This window comes from Ochotona curzoniae, unplaced genomic scaffold (genome assembly GCF_017591425.1).
Source record: "Ochotona curzoniae isolate NIBS_2020 unplaced genomic scaffold, NIBS_Ocur_1.0 contig_1, whole genome shotgun sequence".
Classification (NCBI taxonomy): domain Eukaryota; kingdom Metazoa; phylum Chordata; class Mammalia; order Lagomorpha; family Ochotonidae; genus Ochotona; species Ochotona curzoniae.
The window spans coordinates 25,457,206-25,475,210 of NW_024464918.1; the positions used below are offsets into that span (position 1 = coordinate 25,457,206).

An 18,005-nucleotide genomic window follows, 5' to 3' on the forward strand; every position below is an offset into this window, starting at 1 on the left:
CATTATAAAAACGAATGGCGCACATATGGAATCCTGGTGGATGCAAGGCAAGGATTTAGTCACTGGGCTACCGTGCTGGGCCTGAAACCACACTGTTGATCCTTTGCACCCTGGGTCTTTCATGCCCCTCCTCTGAATGCATCAGCAAGCCATATGCAGAGAAATGTGGGACCACGCTGCAACTCAGCACACGCCTGGGAGATGAAGTCTGAAGATCTGGTGACCTGGGCTGCCCTGAGACAATAGGTTCCAGCCCTGTTTTTCACCAGCTCTCTGGCGGAAGTGCTGTGTTCCAGCATGGTCACTGCTCCACAGTGCTTGTGAAGTTACAGAAGAGCCATAAATCAACAGATTGGAATGAGGGAGAATACTATCAGAGCACTTCACAAAGATCATGGAAAACAGGAGCAAAAAGCTGCAAAGAGGATTTGGAATCCAAACAAAGCTTCTCTACGAACTTATTTTTAAGACCCCTTTTGTGTAACATAAACTCAGAAGTGTTAAGTGGAAGAGGATTCTTTGGGCCTCGTTAATAACACAGGACAAGGGCCTGGCACGATAGCCTAGTGGCTAAATCCTCGCCTTGCATGTACCAGGATCCCATATGGGTGCTGGTTAGTGTCCCAGTTGCTTCACGTCCCATCCAGCTCCGTTTGTGGCCTAGGAAAACAGTCTCGGATGGCCCAAAGCCTTGGACCCTGCACCCATGTGGGAGACCCGGAGGAAGTTCCTGGCTCCTGGCTCCAGATCAGCTCAGCTCCAGGCTGTTGCAACCACTTGGGGAGCGAACCAGCAGATCTCTCTGTCTCTCCTCTCTGTATATCTGCCTTTCCAATAAGAACAAACAAATCTTTAAAACAAACAAACAAACAAGCAAAAATGCACGACGAACATACCCTTCAGAGTATTGACCTTCTCCTAAATGGGAAACAAGGCTGCTTGGAACTGACATGAGAATCCAGTCTGTGAATGTCAGCCTTGACCTATGCCCCTTGATCATGGTCTGTACATGTCACCTACAACCTAGGCAGCCTTGACCCATGACCTTTGATCATGGTCTGTACATGCTCATTGGAAGAGACACTGAAACCCAAATCAACTCAAAACCCTGAACAGAAATGCAAAAAAACAAGCATACCACCAAATGGAAAATCATTTATTTCAAAAATCATACTTCCACTCATTATGTAGACAGTCGCATGAACCCACCGAATGTGAGAAAGCCAAGTTTCAGAGGCCATTTGACAGGAATTGCATTGTCTTTATAGATATGTTTAGTGACACAAAAGCACAGTTACTCAAAAGCCAGAACACAGAAAAACAGTTCTGCTCATAACAGGGAAAAAGTTCTATTCCAGCCACAGGTGACTTTTAAATTACAGAATTGGATTCCATGTACCAGTCAACAGTCAATACTGAACTGACAGCTAAAACAGTGCATTATTTACGTTTTTTAAAAGAAAACATTAAAGTGCCATTTTATAAGTACTTTATTGATATTATATTACACAGCACTTTACTGTATACTCAAAGGTAGCCTCAATTATGAATTAAACATGCAAATATTTTCTTTTGCCAAAACGTGGACAAGATGTCTTTTAGAGTGCTTTTGAACACTAGTCTAGCAATAGCTACTAAGTGTTTATGGGTTTCCTTTTTTTTTCGCATGTTTTTTCTTAAAAAAAAATAAGTTAATAATGAATCTAGCTGCAGATAGAAACTGCTGGATAAATACGAACATGGTTCAGTCAACAGCCTCTCTTCTTTCTCTAATTCTCTAACTCTGAATTCTCTAGGCTGTACAGGCTCGGCAATTGCCAGCTCATGGGGTGGGGAGGAGTTGGTGTGAGGCCATATTTTTACCTAAGTAAGTATGCACCACACACACACACAGGAACACATATCCTCTGACAGAATCATCACATGGATTTTTTTCACCGACGCAGGGTTGTCCTGGCATCGGGATGCCCAAGAAAGCAGTATGAAGGTGTCCATTTGAACAATTTTGTAGAAATGGTTGATGCAAAGCAGCTCAGGATGTGCTAGCCTGTCCAGAACTGCTAGGAACAACACTGACATTTTGGTTCTCTCTGACTCTGGTGCCACAGCAGTAACCAATGGCTACCTTTCCCTGGGACTCTGTGACTGCACCAAGCGTTGGCTCTCTGAAGCATTCCGCCTTAAAAGATATAGACTTGTTTGTAACATCTTGGGACACTTGATAATCATTAGGTGTCAACCTTTCCTGGGATAGTTCTTTTTTTTTTTTCTTGTCATAATGAACACTATTTATCATTCTAAAAGAACAAACAGGGCCTGGCATGATAGCGTAGTGGTTAAAGTCCTTGCCTTGCATGCGCCTGGGATCCCATATGGTCACCGGTTCTAACCTCAGCGGCCCTGCTTCCCATCCAGTTCCCTGCTTGTGGCCTGGGAAAGCAGTCAAAGTCGGCCCAAAGCCTTGGGACCCTGCATCCACGTGGGAGGCCTAAAAAAGGCTCCTAGCTCCTGGCTTTGGATTGGCTCAGTTCTTGCCATTGTGTTCACTTGGGGAGTGAACCATCGGATGAAGATCTTCCTCTCTGTCTCTCCTCCTCTGTATATCTGACTTTCCAGTAAAAATAAATAAATCTTAAAAAAAAAAAGAAAAAACAAAAGCAAAAAGGCCTGTTCCTTCTCACCACCTCTGGTATGATTCACTTGTGAACACTTTTTCTCTCAAGAATACAGGTGCTTCTATCAGAGGTCAGATTTCAGCAAGGACTGGCTCTGAAAGACACAGCCTCTCCCTCTGCTTTGGGAAGCTCTTCACTTAGAAGAGTACTGTAGGCGGCAAAAGGAAAAAAGCTAATTATGACTGGTTGCAGCTTTATCTCAGCCATGCCATAGGACTGTGTAAGGTTTACAGCTCTACTGCTGCTGGCATTTTGATGCCACAATTACAGAGAAGCAATTCAGCCCTGAGCACATCCTTGTGGCTGTCAAACATTTTTGTGCAAGACCAGATACACGTTTTAGCACCAGCACAGGGTGTATGAAGAAGTGCCCAATTGACTTGAAAGAAGTGAGGGTCAGGGTTGTCGAGGTAATTGATTAGGTCAGATTGGCCAGAGATGGCCGAGAGCTCCCTGCATGGGACACCTGGGACAGTCCTTCTAGGAAGTTAAGAGGTTGCTTGGTTTCTTCCGCACTGGCTGTTCAACTTGGGTAACATGCTCACTCAACATTCATTACAGGTCATCCCATACCTACAAAATGCCATATTCCTGGCTTGTTTTTGGAAAGACAGAGGACAGAAGGTGCCTGACGACAGTCACAGAGAGGCTATCTTTAGCTTTCATAGTCTCCCAGCCCTCAATTGCCCATGCCTGGGGTGGAGTGGGAGAGTTTCTGGAGTGAAAGGAAAGGAAAGCTTCTAGTATGCCTGGGATTGCCGCCTTTGAAACACAGATTCAGTCAACAGAAGGCCTCCCTTCTGAGCCACAGCACATGCACACTCACGATTCAGACATCCTGGACAAGTGCCCGAGATGACCTTGTCACTAGTATGACTGTCCCAATGCCAACCTACCACTTCATCGCTCATTTTCTGTCTTCACATCCCTGTCCAAAAACCACTCAGCAAGAAGGGATACACTGAAGTTATGTGGAAAATAAACAGTTTGCTCCAACGTCACACAACACATATTGGCTGCAGAACTACCAACCGCTCTGAGCTAGAACCTGGCTTCCATTCTAGGATACTAAAGGAGGATGCACTGTACGGGACTCATCTCTGTGGGTTTATCTTGGAAAACAGAACAGAATATTCTCCATCAGGAGCAAGCCAGTTTTTCACTTGTATGGGGGCAAGGACTTAGAGCTTATTATCTCCTCATGGCATGGCTTTCTCAAACTAAGGCGTCACAGGTGCCTGAAGGAGGAGAAAGCACTTGATCTTCACACTCCCCAAAGACTCCATGGGTTACTGACCACAAGGCCTTATGAAGCCAACTTGAGGCTCCTGGGAGAGCTCAGGGAGACTTAATTTACACCCACGGGCTGCCCCAACATTCCCCATTAAGCAGACAGTGTTAGGAATAGGGAGCATGGATACTGAAATCTATTTTCAGTCTTCCAGTTCCTTCCTACTGGCTGGCTCACATCCTGAATAATTCCTATGGCTCTGTGGCGAATGGGGAGGAGGAGAGCCTGGCGGAACAACGGGAGACAGAGTGACCATCTGTCACAGGCCTGGTGTGGCCTCAGCGAAGCAGGGGAGGGGCTTACCTAACAGATCCCATCAAGAGCAGCTCCAAATCAGGGCCACTCAGGAGGGAGAGACAGGCTAGGCTTCCAAGGACTCAAGCTTTGGGCCAAGTGTCTATAGGTCTGCTTTAGTAAGTCCTGAAGCAGGGCCTTTGGCTTCTGCCTCTCTATATTAAATCCAGTTAAGACGTCAATAGGGCAAGGGCCAATTTGAAAGGTCAAATGTGTTAAAACCATTATGTTGGGCTCTTGTAACTTGGCAAGTAGCCCACTACGTGAGTGTGCACAGCCCACAGGGAGTCCATGTTTCCTTGCTTCCCATTACAGTGCCTGAGTAGAGCGAGGCGTGTTAACGTAGTCCCCTTCCTCTTGGGTTCTCAATGACACATTTCTTGAAAACAACCTCAGCCTTGTCCATTCTTAATTCTTCCTCCCTGATTCAATGGTCGGGTCTCACTGGCGTCCAGCTGAGTCCCTGGAGAGTCACTGTATAATCCTTGAGCTGATCACAGCCACCAGCCCCTGCTAGCTTTAAAGCTATCATGGCACAATCTCTACTCTTCTACCTCTTCAGGGGTTCCATGGAGTGCGGAGGTGAAAGGAGAGAACACACACACTGTTGAGCAAAAGGGAAAGCAGCCGCGTATCCAGGACTCAAGATTCTGAGCAGTCAGTCCTGGTTTAGAACTCACATGTGCGTAACACTGCAGGCTAGCTCAGCCTCAGTTGTAAAGCCTTAGACGTGGAGAGAGAGAGAGAGAGAGAGAAGCAGGGGACACGTCAGTTGTTGCAGCTCCTCCATCCTGATACTGGGGCGAGGGTAGTAGTGAGAAACACACCTGAGAAGAAAAGAAGTCCTACTTCCGGCCTCATTTAGTTAAATCCTGAGCTTTGTCTCACAACTAAGTAGGCATTCTTTGAAAACTTGTGGCCTGAAGATGCTCTTCCCTCTCCAAACCCGAAGTGCAAGAGATGCTGAAGATCTTGGTGGAGGAAGAAGACAGAAAGCTGCCAGCCCTCCGGCCCCTCGCGAAGCCTGAGACAGTGAGTGGTGCAGCAGCTCTTCTTGCAGACCATGGCAGCATGGTGATCCTGACTCTACCCCTTGCCTCCTCTCCTCTCTCAGCCACACTGGCTCAGCAATCAAAGCCCAAACGTGAGTAACAACTAGCTTAAAGAGTATCAAATATAAAACTTTGCCATATAGTATTTCAAATCACTCTATTTACAAGTTTATCTTTTTTTTTTCAAAAAAAAAAAAAGCAAAAGATACAGTAAGTCAACACAATTCAAGTTTTTCTCTCCTTTTTTATAGTTCTCTAGCGAGGAGTTCCAGAAGCAGGGGACACTCTTGCCCGTCCACCTGTATGGAGCTGGTCTGTTCAGAGCTGCTCCTAAAAGGACTCTTCCTTGCAGAAGATGCGGGAACTCTGTTCTTTGGCAGTCCATGGCAAGATGTCCAGAGGGACCCCTCCATCCAAGGCGGTCTTCCACAGGCCCAGCCTCTTCTCACTGGAACATTTGGATTCTCAGAAGAAATCCATTTCATTCTCCCTGTTCCAATCTTGGGATCTTCCTGAATTACAGTGCCAATGACACTCATGCATCAGATTCCCCAGGAAACACGTCCCTTTTTCTGAGTGGCAGTGAATGCAGATAATCCTTTTAAACTCTTGCTCAGTTACCCAGAAAGCACTTCTAAAAACCACAGGGCACCAGTGCCCAGTGGCCCAAAGGACTGCAAGAGGCCTGGTGAGTGACAGGCTGGTGGGGGGAGCAAGTGAAAGCAAGGACATGAGGGACCCAGCAAGCAAAAGGATGGTGCCAGCCACTGCGAGGAAGCTTCTTCTCCTGTGGAAAGCTAACACCATCTGCATGGAAGAACAGAGGTACGAGACCTGTATATAACTGAATCTCAAGAGGTCACTAGGGTTTGCTCCAAATACAAAAACTCATCAGAAAGGGCAGAGCTTCTAGCCGTTCTCCTGCCTATCCTAGATAGACCACCTTCATTTCGTTATCCTCTTAGGAAACCATTCAAAAAACTACCAAGAAGGAGGTAGGAAGGAGGATGTGTCACGCAAAAAAAGAGTACAATATTTTCTGGAGGTTGGTTTATGAGTAGGCTGGGTTGTCATGGTTACCAGATGATGGCGGCCCTTGGTAGCCGAGAAAGCTTGGATGGGGTCAGGGGTGATACAGGGACATGGCGTGAGTGTGTTCCCTTGCATGAGAGGACTGGATTGAATTTTGCCACTGACAGGCCAGTGGAGACTTGGGAGATGGGGAAAAGATTGGATCTTGCATAAACAGTGCCGTAACCCCTCCCTCTCCACCCTGTATGCAAATAGACAGACCCAGCTGCCCGCAGCACTGTGGGTCTCAGGTATTTAGAGGAGGGAAAGAGAGGGTGTCTACTGTAAACAAAAGCAACAGACCCAGCCTGGACCCCAGTGTCAGTTTCCCTGCCTAGCCCCGCTGGCCTTTAGTATGCTGTGTGTTCCTGGCAACTCCTTAAAGCTCACTTGCTCTCTAAAAAGGATGGGGATTTGGATGACAGTTGAGACAAAGGAGCACTTCCTATTTTGGGCACCCAGGAGACACCGGCTTTGCAAGTCTTTCTCTGTGTCACAGAAATCAAATGGCCTCTGCGGGTTGACGTCTGCTTCTTGTGGCAACACTGAGTGTCAGCTGAGATGACGGCGGTGATGGGTAACTTGAGAGTCCACAGAAACAGGTGCATCAACAGGTAGCCACAGTCACCTGCGATTCTCAGTGGCAAACAGAAATGGCCTACGACACTGGAGTCAGCGGTTGTCATGGATACCATGTAAAGCTCAGCAGTTCTGCTGGGGCCCATGGTTAGAGGAACTCCACGTAGTTCTCAGGGATGAGGCCAGTCTTCCCGTTCAGAGTCCCCTCCAACCAGCCAGGCTCCTGAGATGGATGAACTGTACAGGAAGGAGAGACAGCAAGAAGAGATGCCGTTAAGCAGGGCTGGAGGGGTGTGTGTGCTGTGTGCTGTCTTCATGAAGACAGTGAGGAGCGTAGGGGCAATTACTGAGCAGGTTACATAAGCCTAGGACTTGTTTTAATCAGAGGTTCTTAAGCCTTTTGGATAGGAATATGTTTCCTGATGAAACTTGTTTTGTGTTTTTCTCCACAAAAAAAAAGGCGAACAGCCAGAGACATCCAAAAATTTGCCCACAACATTAACGCTTTCATGAATTTTTGTTTTCTTTTTATTTTTTAAAATTTTTGTTTTCTTAAAAGTTCCTGGTTTATGCTACGAGAAGTAGCAAATTTCTGCTTTCTAGTTTAAAGACCAACGGTAGTATTGCTCCAATTACATTTGTATTCACCCATTCATCCATTCACCATCTACTTCGCCAGCATCAACAAGGTATCCAGAAAAATGCCACAGCACTCTGCTGAGAACTAGTGTCAACTGATGCGTAGTTCCTGGTCATACATTTTCCTTTCCTTTCCTTGCTGCTCCCTGCTTCAAATTTCCTTGCCAGTACCCTAGAATTTAAAATTTAATTTTACAAACTTAGAACAGTCTTTTTTTTAAAATAAAATTTATTTTGACATTCTTTACATAGTTCATTAGGGTAAGAAGGTTCAAGGGCTACAGGAAAGTGGATAATACTAGTAAGTTTTCCATATCGTTACCTTCATGTTTAAAGTGGGGTATTAAGGGAGAAGGCCCACCCAATTTCCCACCCTCCCCAGAACAGTCTTCTTTTCCATCTACAGCCTTTCTTGGTTTTCTTTCCTGTTCTCCAGAATGTTCCCCCTACGTACAGATCTGAAAGCTGTCCTCTTTACTGCAACATTCAAAATTACTGCCTCTTAGATTTTTCAATATCCAAATAGCCAACCATTCTGTGACATCATGATCCAGCTCCATGGAAACTGGAGGATTATATAAGGTCCAGCTGAGTGTGCAAAGTAGTCAACAGCAGGGAGGCAGAAGGAAGGAATTGAGGGACTAGGAGCTGGAGGCTACTTGTGCATGGGAACCAGCAACACGCAGCTCACTGCAGGGTGAGGCGGGGCATCTACTTTCAGCCTCTCAGGAAAACTCTAATTTTCCGAGATTGTTTGGAGAAAATGAATTTTCCCCTATTCCCTTCCTGTGCTAATTAAGTGACTTCCTGAGCTTGTTTTAGAAAAGCATTTCCGTCCCAACACAACTGTGTCATTCTAGTTTCGGTTCAGAGGGAAAGAAGCAGGAACAGAAACCAAAGAAAGAAAACAGGGAGGCAGCAGAGGGACAGGCGCGGAGCCCCAGACCAGATCCATGTCAAACTCGTTGGGACCTGGATCACTTCCTCGGGAAGAGACAAGGCCAAAGAGTTGGCCTCCATAATGCTTGCACAACTTCCCATCAGGAGGCTCCAGGAATAACCCAGGGCAGCAAAGACACATGGATTCACAACTCACAAACAGAAAACTCAGAAGGATCATGGGAGAACACACCCAGCTCTCCAACAGCGAAGCTCTGTCGTGCCAACACCCAACTTCTGGGTCCTCTGCCCACCACTCAGCACAAGCCATTAACATCACCTCCATTTCTGGACCTCTTAAATGGTGACCAAGAAACTCCGTCCCCTTTGGTGGGTTTTCATCAGGAGGACCACAGGAACCCGTGTGGGTGAAATACTGTGCACAGAGTCAGACATGGTAAATGCTTGCGATGGGCCTGTGTACAGTGAGTCCTGTGCTACTAGCACAGGTCAGCTTGCCCCCGTCTGGTGACACTGCGGTAAGTGCCTGGTCTAGCAGCTTCAGTGATCCTCAAACACTGAGGGTGAAAACAAACACAGCTGGTCTCCAGAATGAAACTTAGGAAGCAGAACCTCAACACATAATCAAAAAACCAGGGGGAAAGAACCTAGCAAGGACCCCGCATGTTCAAGAACCTAGCAAGACCCTGGGACTCCTGAGTCTACCTTCTCCTGACTTCTCTCTCAGTGGCCAGGTCCCCAGGGAGTCATGCCCACAAATACTGGAGCAGGACTCAAGAGACCATGGGAGGAGGAGAATCGCTGAAGTGTGGTCCTGACAGCTGTGGGTCAGATTTGAGGACTGACGGAAGCTGTAAAGCCAAGGCTTTCTCTCAAGCACAGCACCAGACCTTGGGCATAAGGATCATCTGGGTGCTGATTCTAAAACTGCAGAGGCTCAGGCTTCCCAGCAGAACATTCAAAGCCAACATCCAGGGAGGGACACCACGAAACAAGCATTTTAATTGACTCATAGGAAGTTTAAAGTCCTGGTTTTTCAGTGCCCAAATATCTCTTAAAGAAAAATCATCGTTAGTTTTCAAATGCAAATTCTCATTTCCTCATGGAAGACCTGATACCCCTCCCTGCTTTCCACTGTCTTCCATGACCTGTCTCGCACTTGAAGACATAGGTGAAGCCCTCCTCCTTTCTAAGTGGCATTGGAACATCCCTGCCACCTGCGCCCCGCTTATCTAGGCTTGGACAATACTCCCAGGTCATCCCACAGGGAGTGGTTGGGGGCCCTATTAATGTGCTGGGCAAATGTATTAAGCTTGGCTTTTCTCATTTCTCGTCGCATTTTACCTTGTTTCACAGCACTCCTTGGCTGCACCACTTGCAGTAACTCCCTCTGCCTCTGGGTAATGATACCTGCTAATACTTAAGAGATGCTGCCAGGAGGCAGGTATAAGCTCAGACATTTAACTAAACTGACTGCTATGCTTTCCATTACTGATTCCAGCTTCTGCTATTATTACCCTCATTTAACAGGAGAGCAAATGAAGGTGCAGAGATATTCAGTATGGTCTTGGCAGGTTAAGCTGCACCAATGCCTACTTCTCAGCCTACATTCAGGGAGCTACAGAAGCACACAAGCTTCCTGCTTACCACTCCCTCTTAGCTCTAGCCTAAGAACCACCAGGCATTCTACATCCATAACTCCTGTTCTCCTCCTCCTTATTCACTGTGGGCAAGCAGCCAATGTGTTAGCAGCACCAAGAAAGGCTGGCTGCCCCAAGGCAAGAAGTCCTAACTACCTAGGTCTCTATATAGTAAAGATGAGTTTGCTCCTTTAACAAATACAGGCATTCACTATGCACCAGACCCTGCACGAGGTCCTTGCACACACAAGAGAGGGAGCTGCCAGAGCCTGTTCCTGGGACAGGAAAACACACACAAAGTTGTCACTTTAGGCAAGGGTGAGATAGGAAGAGATGGAGAAGGCAGGGGCAGGTGGGGACGAGCTGCAAAAGTCAGAGCCTCAATGATATAAAAGAGTCAGTCAGGCAACGTGTGTGAACCCTGCAAAAAGCAGGGACCACCTGGGAACCGGGAACAGGGAACTGCTAAGTTTTCTCAGGAGGCTGTCGGTAAATTCGCTTTTCTGCTCAGCAAGTAGAAGTGCCACAGAAAGGCATTGGCTGTATCCCAATAAAGCTTTATCAATAAAAACAGGGGACAGGTTGGACTTGATGGGCAGTTTAAGGGGTGCTGACTCTATTTGAGAATTTTAGGCCTGCAAGGCTGTAGTGTGTCCCTGAGGGCAGAAGGTCATAGGAGCCCCAGAGGAGACTGAAGTTACCCTGGGACAACGGGAATCCAATGGAGTATTTAAAGCAGGTAGGTAACAAATGCAGCTTCCTTTTTCAAAGATGGTTGGGGCAGATGTGTGGCTAGGGTATCATGAGGGCAGGCGTGGACGCAGGGCCACATGCCAGGAGGCAGGTGGGGAGGCCTATGTGAGAGGTGGAGTTGGCCTGGGTGTGGGTGTGCACGGAGTGGGGGCTGTGGGAGAGCAGTCTGGGAGCCCCATTTCCTGGGCAGCTTAATGTCTCCCTGGGAAGCTGGGTGGCTCTCCATCAGCAAAGGCAGCAGGGGCAGCCCCTCTGGCACTGGCACTGTGCCTAGTGCCAGGGAAAGGAAGGAAGGAAGGATGGGCATCAGCTCATCTCCAGTCTTGAGTATCCCAAGAACCCAATTTGAGTGACAGCCACGCGAGTTTTCCAGGTATTACACAGCACGTGGCTCGTGGATGACTCATGTTCCAGAGAACATAAGCTTTCGCTCTTTCCACTTAATGTGTGAGGCATTCAAGCGGGCAGTTTCCTAGTAGTCTGGCCAGGGCTGACGCTGGAGACTTCCGAGTACTGCATGTCCACTCCCCCAGTGCCCAAAGTCCAGGCGCTGACTTAAGCAGCTGCTGCAGAGGCACACCCGGACCCCTGCACATCCAAGGCTTCGAGACTGTTCATCAGGAACCCAGAGTTGCTCTGCCATATGCCCTCCTCTTCAATCCTAGAACAAACACACACACACACCCTACCTGTCATGAGCAAACCTGTCATTAGGAAATTAGGAAACCTTCCTCTGACCAGTCCTGTGATTGACAGGTATGCAGCATCCACATTAAACAGGCCTTACCTAATACCTTGAGCTACAAACTAACAAGAGATCCGACAAGGATCAAAGCACGCACCACCCCCAGCACCTGACGCGGTATTCATTTTTTCTCTCACAAGGCCTGTTTTCCTCCTCCAGAGGTGGAGGGAGTTGGGAGGAAATAGGTTACAGGTAGCAGCTTCCTCATGAACAGGCGCTCATAAAACCCTATCAGGCCAAGCAATCTAGATGGTGGATTAAAGTTTCATCAGCTCCATCTCTCCTACTGCTGTCTGCTCCATCATCGCTGAGAAGTGCTCGCCTGTGGGTTCCCTTTGGCCCGGCTGGTTACAAACTCGCATCCGTGGACTCTGCCATGGCTCCCAGACACCACGGGAGGGCTTAGGCAAGACCTCTGACTCACCACCCAGGCATCTGAACTGCTCTCCCAGATCATTAAAGGATTTCTGGTGAGGACCGCAGGTGTGCGGGTGTGTGTGCACACATGCATACATGCCGGGAAGGACAGTACACAGTCCCCAGAAGTCACCTTGCTGTCTGTTTTGTTCTGTGCATGTTTAACACCTTAAGGTACTTGAAACAGGGGACTTAAGAAGGAAAGAATGTGGGAATGTAAAACGGCTCAACTACTTGGCCAAACAGCTGGGTACTTCCTCAAAGAGTCAGACACAACATTACTCTGTGTGTCCACAATTCCAGTCAGGGGTATATTCCCAAGGAACTTTAAAGTGTGTGCCCACAAAGAAACCTGGTCCTGAACATTCAAAGCAGCATGATTCAGAACAGTCACAAAGTGCCAATCATTAGGACGCCCACCAATTGACAGAAACTGGGAGACGACACAGACTATCCATGCCCTGGAATATTACTCAGTCATGGAAACGAATGAGGCTCTGATGCAAGTTATCAGATGGATGAACCTTGAGAACATCATGAGACATGAAGGGAAAAAAATCCAGTTACAAAGATCATACATGATATGACTGCATTCACATGAAACGTCCAGGATAGGCAAAGCTACAGACAGAATGTAGACTGGCAGCTGCCTGGAAGGAGGAGGAGATCAGGGGGAATCGGGCCTTGCTGCAGATGACTCTGGGGCTTCATAGCATAGCTGGGAGTATACCCCAAAACTACTGAGTTTTACATGTTATATTGGTTAGTTACATGATATCTGATATTTAATTAGAGCTGTTGGACCCATGAAAGGAGACTGCACTCAACAAAAGGAGTCACAAATTGCAAGTCTGACCCAACTCTGCCCCTGTGTTCAAGGGTTCTTTGTGTAATCTGGGTGAATAGCTAAAGGACCATGGTGGCCCATGACAGTAGTGCAATGGGGCTTAGAGGACAGACCCTGAAGGGATCTCTCAGCCCTGCTCATTAACACACAGAAGCTCCTTCCTTGCTGTTCCAGCAGGTCACAGGAGCCTGGGTCATATATTGTCTTCTGCTGTATCATGAACTGGCTGGGCTGGGCTAACAGCTCATGGGTCTTGATTTCCAAAAAAGCCAAGTGAGAACAAACAGAGCTAAGGCTGAAGGGCAGTGCTCAGAGAGCTGTAAGAAGAGACGCAGATTCCAAAGGACCCTTGGGCTTCTGGATCCCACTCCTGTTGGTCTAGTGCTGTGTGACCTAGCAATCTCCTACAGCCCTGTGCCACATCTCCCATGCCTGATCTACATCTATGGCAAGTTACACTCAGAGGCATGCACCTAGGCGGCAGACCCTCTGGATGAGAGTGCAGCCAAGGGCTATTCCCCAGAGGCCTGCAGTACCAGTATCTTTTGTGACATATCTGGACAAAATGACGATGATGGTGGTGCCAAATCTTCATGCTCACAGCATACGAAATATTTAATATGTAGTAGGGCACATAGAGCCCTATGCCACTGCTAGAGGTCACATAAGAGACAGTGGTCAAGCCCAGGCATGCAGTTGGCAGCCACACTGGCACACTTAGAGTTCAGGCTCTGTAACCCTGGGCAGGTGACAGGGCTCCCCACAGGCACATGGGGTGCTTGTGCAATGCTTACTCACTCCTGCCTGAAATCCCTACCTCCTCACTGGGGATCCCATTGAGCTCCCTACTTCCTCAATACTGGGGAAGCAGCCACACAAACTGTCCAATTGATATAGCTGGAAAGTAGCTTGGACTTCCTCGTTTCAGCAAATCAGAGCCAATTCCTATTTAAGGATCCAGAGAGATAACCAAGGAAGCCATCACACGGGGAAAACTACGCTGACACACAAACTTTTTTCTTCAGTCTCCAGACTTTCCTCTTAGGCAAATAAGTTAAAACAAACTCTGATAATGGTTTTTTTCTTTAAAAAGAAAAAAAAAAGATTTTGTTTTGTTCTTTGAAGGGAGAAGAGCAGAGAGGAAAAAAAAAAAAGAAAAAGAAAAACCAGAAGAAAATGGTGCATGAATCAAGTACTAGATCCCAGCTTGTACCTGCTAAGAATTCACTCTTGCACCAGGACACCACAGCAGGGAGACTGGCAGTTTGTAAGGTGGTCAGACTATGGGGTGGGCTGTGCAGCTGTTCCAGAAGTGGAAGGGCAGATGGACAAGGGCGTGGCAAGGCTCACTGCCTCAATGCCTGCCAGAGACCCTGCTACCAGGGACACCCATCTGGGCTGCTGGGGAGAGATGTCATGGAAGTCAAAACAAGATGTCACAGAATTGGTGTCAGTCTCATCCTGTGCTCCTGACCAATCACAGCCCAGCCAGTCCTCCACTCTACTGTCTTACTCTGGCCAGCCTCCAGATGTGCAAGTACTATTGCTAGGCACTGTGTGCAACCTCATCTCATGTTTAGACGATCTGACAGTCAACTGATTACACATGTCTGTGCCTCCTGCTCCTTCTTGGTGCTCTGCTGCTGTTCTCTTATTTTGGGAACACACACACACACACACACACACACTCATCCATTCTACTGAGGCTTTTCCCAAGCAGTAATTTTGAAGACACCAGTTCCTTCTTTCCTTCTCCCCCAGCCCACCTCCACATCTTGGCAAAGGGATGAGACACTCACCATTATCGAAGACCGTGCCTGCCGTGAAGGAGAGTTCGGAGTCGTGTTCAGCTTTGCAGGCATACAAGGCTTGTGCCTTCCGGAATGGTGTGCTGCATGGAAACACGAGTTCTTTAACATCCTTTTTTATTAACCCCCACTGCAAAGCTCCAGTTATTTAGCCTCTCTTCCTCCCTTTCTCTGTAAGTCACCTAGGCCAGATTTGTGGCAAAGCCAGGTAGGGTGGCCAGATGGCAAGACAGGAGGTGGGAAAGTTGCAAAGGTCAGAGGAGAAAAATGAAAAATATTCAGAGAGAGGCCGAGAGTTCCAAAACACCAGACTTCTTGTGGGGTCACCTTGTGCCACACACAGTCCCTGTGAGCTGCCACGGATGAAGGGTGAAAGGGCAGTTTGGGCCCCAGGGTCAGGGCAGGTGTACCTGGGGGCTGAGTAGGGAGTAGGGGCAAAAAAAAACATTCCAGCTGTCCCAGGGAAGTTGGATGAAAGGGGGACAACACTCACTGAGAGTGAAAAAATTAGAAACTCTAGTAAGGCCAGGTTTGGGCCTAGATGTTGCTAATTTAGTCCCAGGCTGGGTCTTAATGTGGGAACAGGACTCCAGACGTGGTTCTCCCCAGAACCTCCAGCAGGTCAGGAGACACAGAAGGGGCGTGTGAGAGCAACTATACTACGTGTACAGTACAGGGCATTTGGTAGGTATACTATGTGTGTGTATGAGCACACATGCACAGCCAGGTAGGAAGGAAGAAGGATGGGGAGAGGACAGGGTGTGCATTTCTTGTCCTCGTGTCCATGAGTGCTGGCAGAGATGCTCACTTGGGCACTGGAATCACATGTGCAGTACTCAGAAAATCAGGTGTCTTGGTTCTATGGATCTGCAGATGCTGCAGAGGTACACACAGGCACGGGGACTCCCACAGCAGCCACAGAGTAAATATATGTCTTGTGGGTTGGTTGCATTGTTCAGCTCTGCATCATAGTACACATGCAACCATGGGGCGACATGTAAACAAATCTTCATGGCTGTGTTCCATAAAGCTTTATCTAAGGAAAGCTGGCAGGGGGCTGGAAGGGACCCATTACAAGCCATGGTTTGCTAAGGTGCTCTGGAGAGTCATTTGTGTGAGCTGGTCAGCATAGTTAGTTTCTCTCAATAACTGCTTTCATGTCTTCTGGTTTTAAATAATCTAGAGATTTCTCTTGAGTCACAAGAATGATGCCTCTCAGGGTCTGCACTGGTGGCAAGGTGGTGTCAGGAGCTGATGCTCAGAAGCAAAGTCGGGCCATCAGACATGGAACACAGGCATCCTAACTGGGATCTTGGGCACTGGATGGAATGCCCATCTTTGACCTTTCAATCCAAGCTTCCACAGACTGTTTCCAAGTGCTCTCGTATTCTCCAAGTATTGTCTGGGATATCCACAGACTAAAAAAGAAACCATTTGCTGCTAATCTATAATTCAAAATTTACCTGGATCTGGAGCATTTTCATCTTATTTGCAAAATGTGGCAGGTCCATTCTCCCCTCACCCCAGGGTGGCGGGGCGAAGGGTGGGGAAAGCTTGGTCTCTTTAAGAGGAGGTTGGGCCCACAAGCCTAGTGCCCCATCCCAGAACTCCTTCTCAAAAGCGAGGGAGTATGCTTTAGGCAGAGTTCTCATCCAGATGGACAGATCCTGTTGGCAGAGAGGCTCTGTTTAGAGGCCCTGGCCCCGAGGAGGAAGAGAAAAACTCCCTGGCAAGCACCTTTGGTTCCTTGGTTCCTTGTCTCTCTGGCTCATGGCTCTCTGCTCTCTGCAGTGCATCTCCACACTGCGATGGTTTCAGCGGCTCCTGTCACAACGCCCTTCAGACCTTAGCTGGGCCTTCAAGGTTGTGGGCAAGTTTGGAGCCCTTTCTCTTAATATTTCATCTTTGAGCAAGGCATGAGGCCAGGAAAGCACTCGGAAAAGCTTCCCTCAAATGCCCTTACAAGCCTTGCACAATGACGGACCACTCGCCAACATGTGGCAATCAGGGTGGGGGTTGGGGTGGGGCACAGTTTATCATTTAGGCACTACTTCCAGGGGATCCTGGGTACCCACAAGTTACAGGTTTGTGGCTAGCAACTTTTTGAGAGTGGGGTGCAAGGGAAAGAAAGAAGGATTGTGCAGGTACTACTCCTCTAGTGTCCTTTTTGTGATGTGCTTCATGAGCCAGAGAGACTTCTGCAGGGGCCAGTACTATGGCCCCAGGTGAAAAAGCTGCCCTCTGCAATGCCAACATCCCATATGGGAGTGCTGGTTCCAGTTTTGGCTGCTCTACATCTAGCTGCTTGCTATCATGCCTGGGAAGAAGCAAAAGATGGCCCAAGCACCTGGGCCATCCTCGTGGGAGACGTGGATGGAGTCCCGGGTTCCTGGCTTTGGTTTGCTCTGGCCCCAGTTGTTGCAGCCATCTGGGAAGGGAACCAGTGGATGGAACATTTCTCTGTCATTTTACCTTTCAAATACACAAAAATAAGTGTCCCTTCACCTTATAGGTTGAACAGATACACTTTTAAAATGATGTGATGAAGGGAGAAGCAGCCTTTTCCAGGGGAGGAACGTGCACAAGCTCATGGGACCACTGCATTGATCTTTCTGGAATTTATCTGTGAAACCTCTGCCCAGGGAAGGAAACTGAAGCTTCATGCTCTGGTTGGGGGTGGAGTCTGTCTTGTGGAGGGGAATATTGCATCTCAGTATGGGTCAATGCCCCCATTTCTTGGCTGCACCCTACAGTGGCAGTTAGGGCATTTCAGGTCTCTCTGTTCCTGACAGGTCAGCTCCCCAGCAGTGCCCATATCTGTGTTCACCTTGGCACATGCATTTAGCTCAGCGATTGCAAAGTCCAAGCCCCATTCTGCTTTGCCTGTGTCAACAAGGCAGCTTCCAAAAGACTAAGAAACCACCTTGTCCAATCAATGCTATTCTAACAATGCTCAGAGGGGGCAGTACAGAGTAACCACGTTGTCAAATATACCAGGCAAACATTCTGTCCTCTGCCAATGCAGAAATACTTCGGGAGGTGGTGAAGACGAGGGGAAAATATAAAACTTTCTGAAGATACAAGGGAGTCGGGGAGAAAGAGATAGCTAACAAAAAGATCCCAAAGCTCAGAGACACAAAATAGTTAACACCATCAACACACAGGGTATGTATGTTTTCTAGGCTCAGTGTTTGCACCGTCCATTTGTGTCCAGGGCCAGATGTTGTGGAGATTTTATTTCCTTTAGATGAAAACATTGAAGCCACATTTTTCAGACACACCAGTATTTCTAAT

General features: G+C 47.8%; 1 protein-coding gene across 4 annotated transcripts in view; it reads right to left on the bottom strand.

The window, feature by feature from the left end:
- Positions 1-3,170: 3,170 nt before the first annotated feature.
- Positions 3,171-18,005, bottom strand: part of ARHGAP26 (Rho GTPase activating protein 26) — a 392,826-nt gene continuing 377,991 nt past the window's right edge. For all 4 annotated transcript variants that reach the window (XM_041000639.1, XM_041000725.1, XM_041000551.1 and 1 more), the window contains 2 exons: positions 14,703-14,794; positions 3,171-7,199 (listed from right to left, as the gene is read on the bottom strand). In XM_041000639.1, the coding sequence (XP_040856573.1) occupies positions 7,111-7,199; positions 14,703-14,794 (181 nt within the window). In that variant the 3' untranslated portion in view covers positions 3,171-7,110. The remainder of the gene's footprint in view (positions 7,200-14,702; positions 14,795-18,005) is intronic.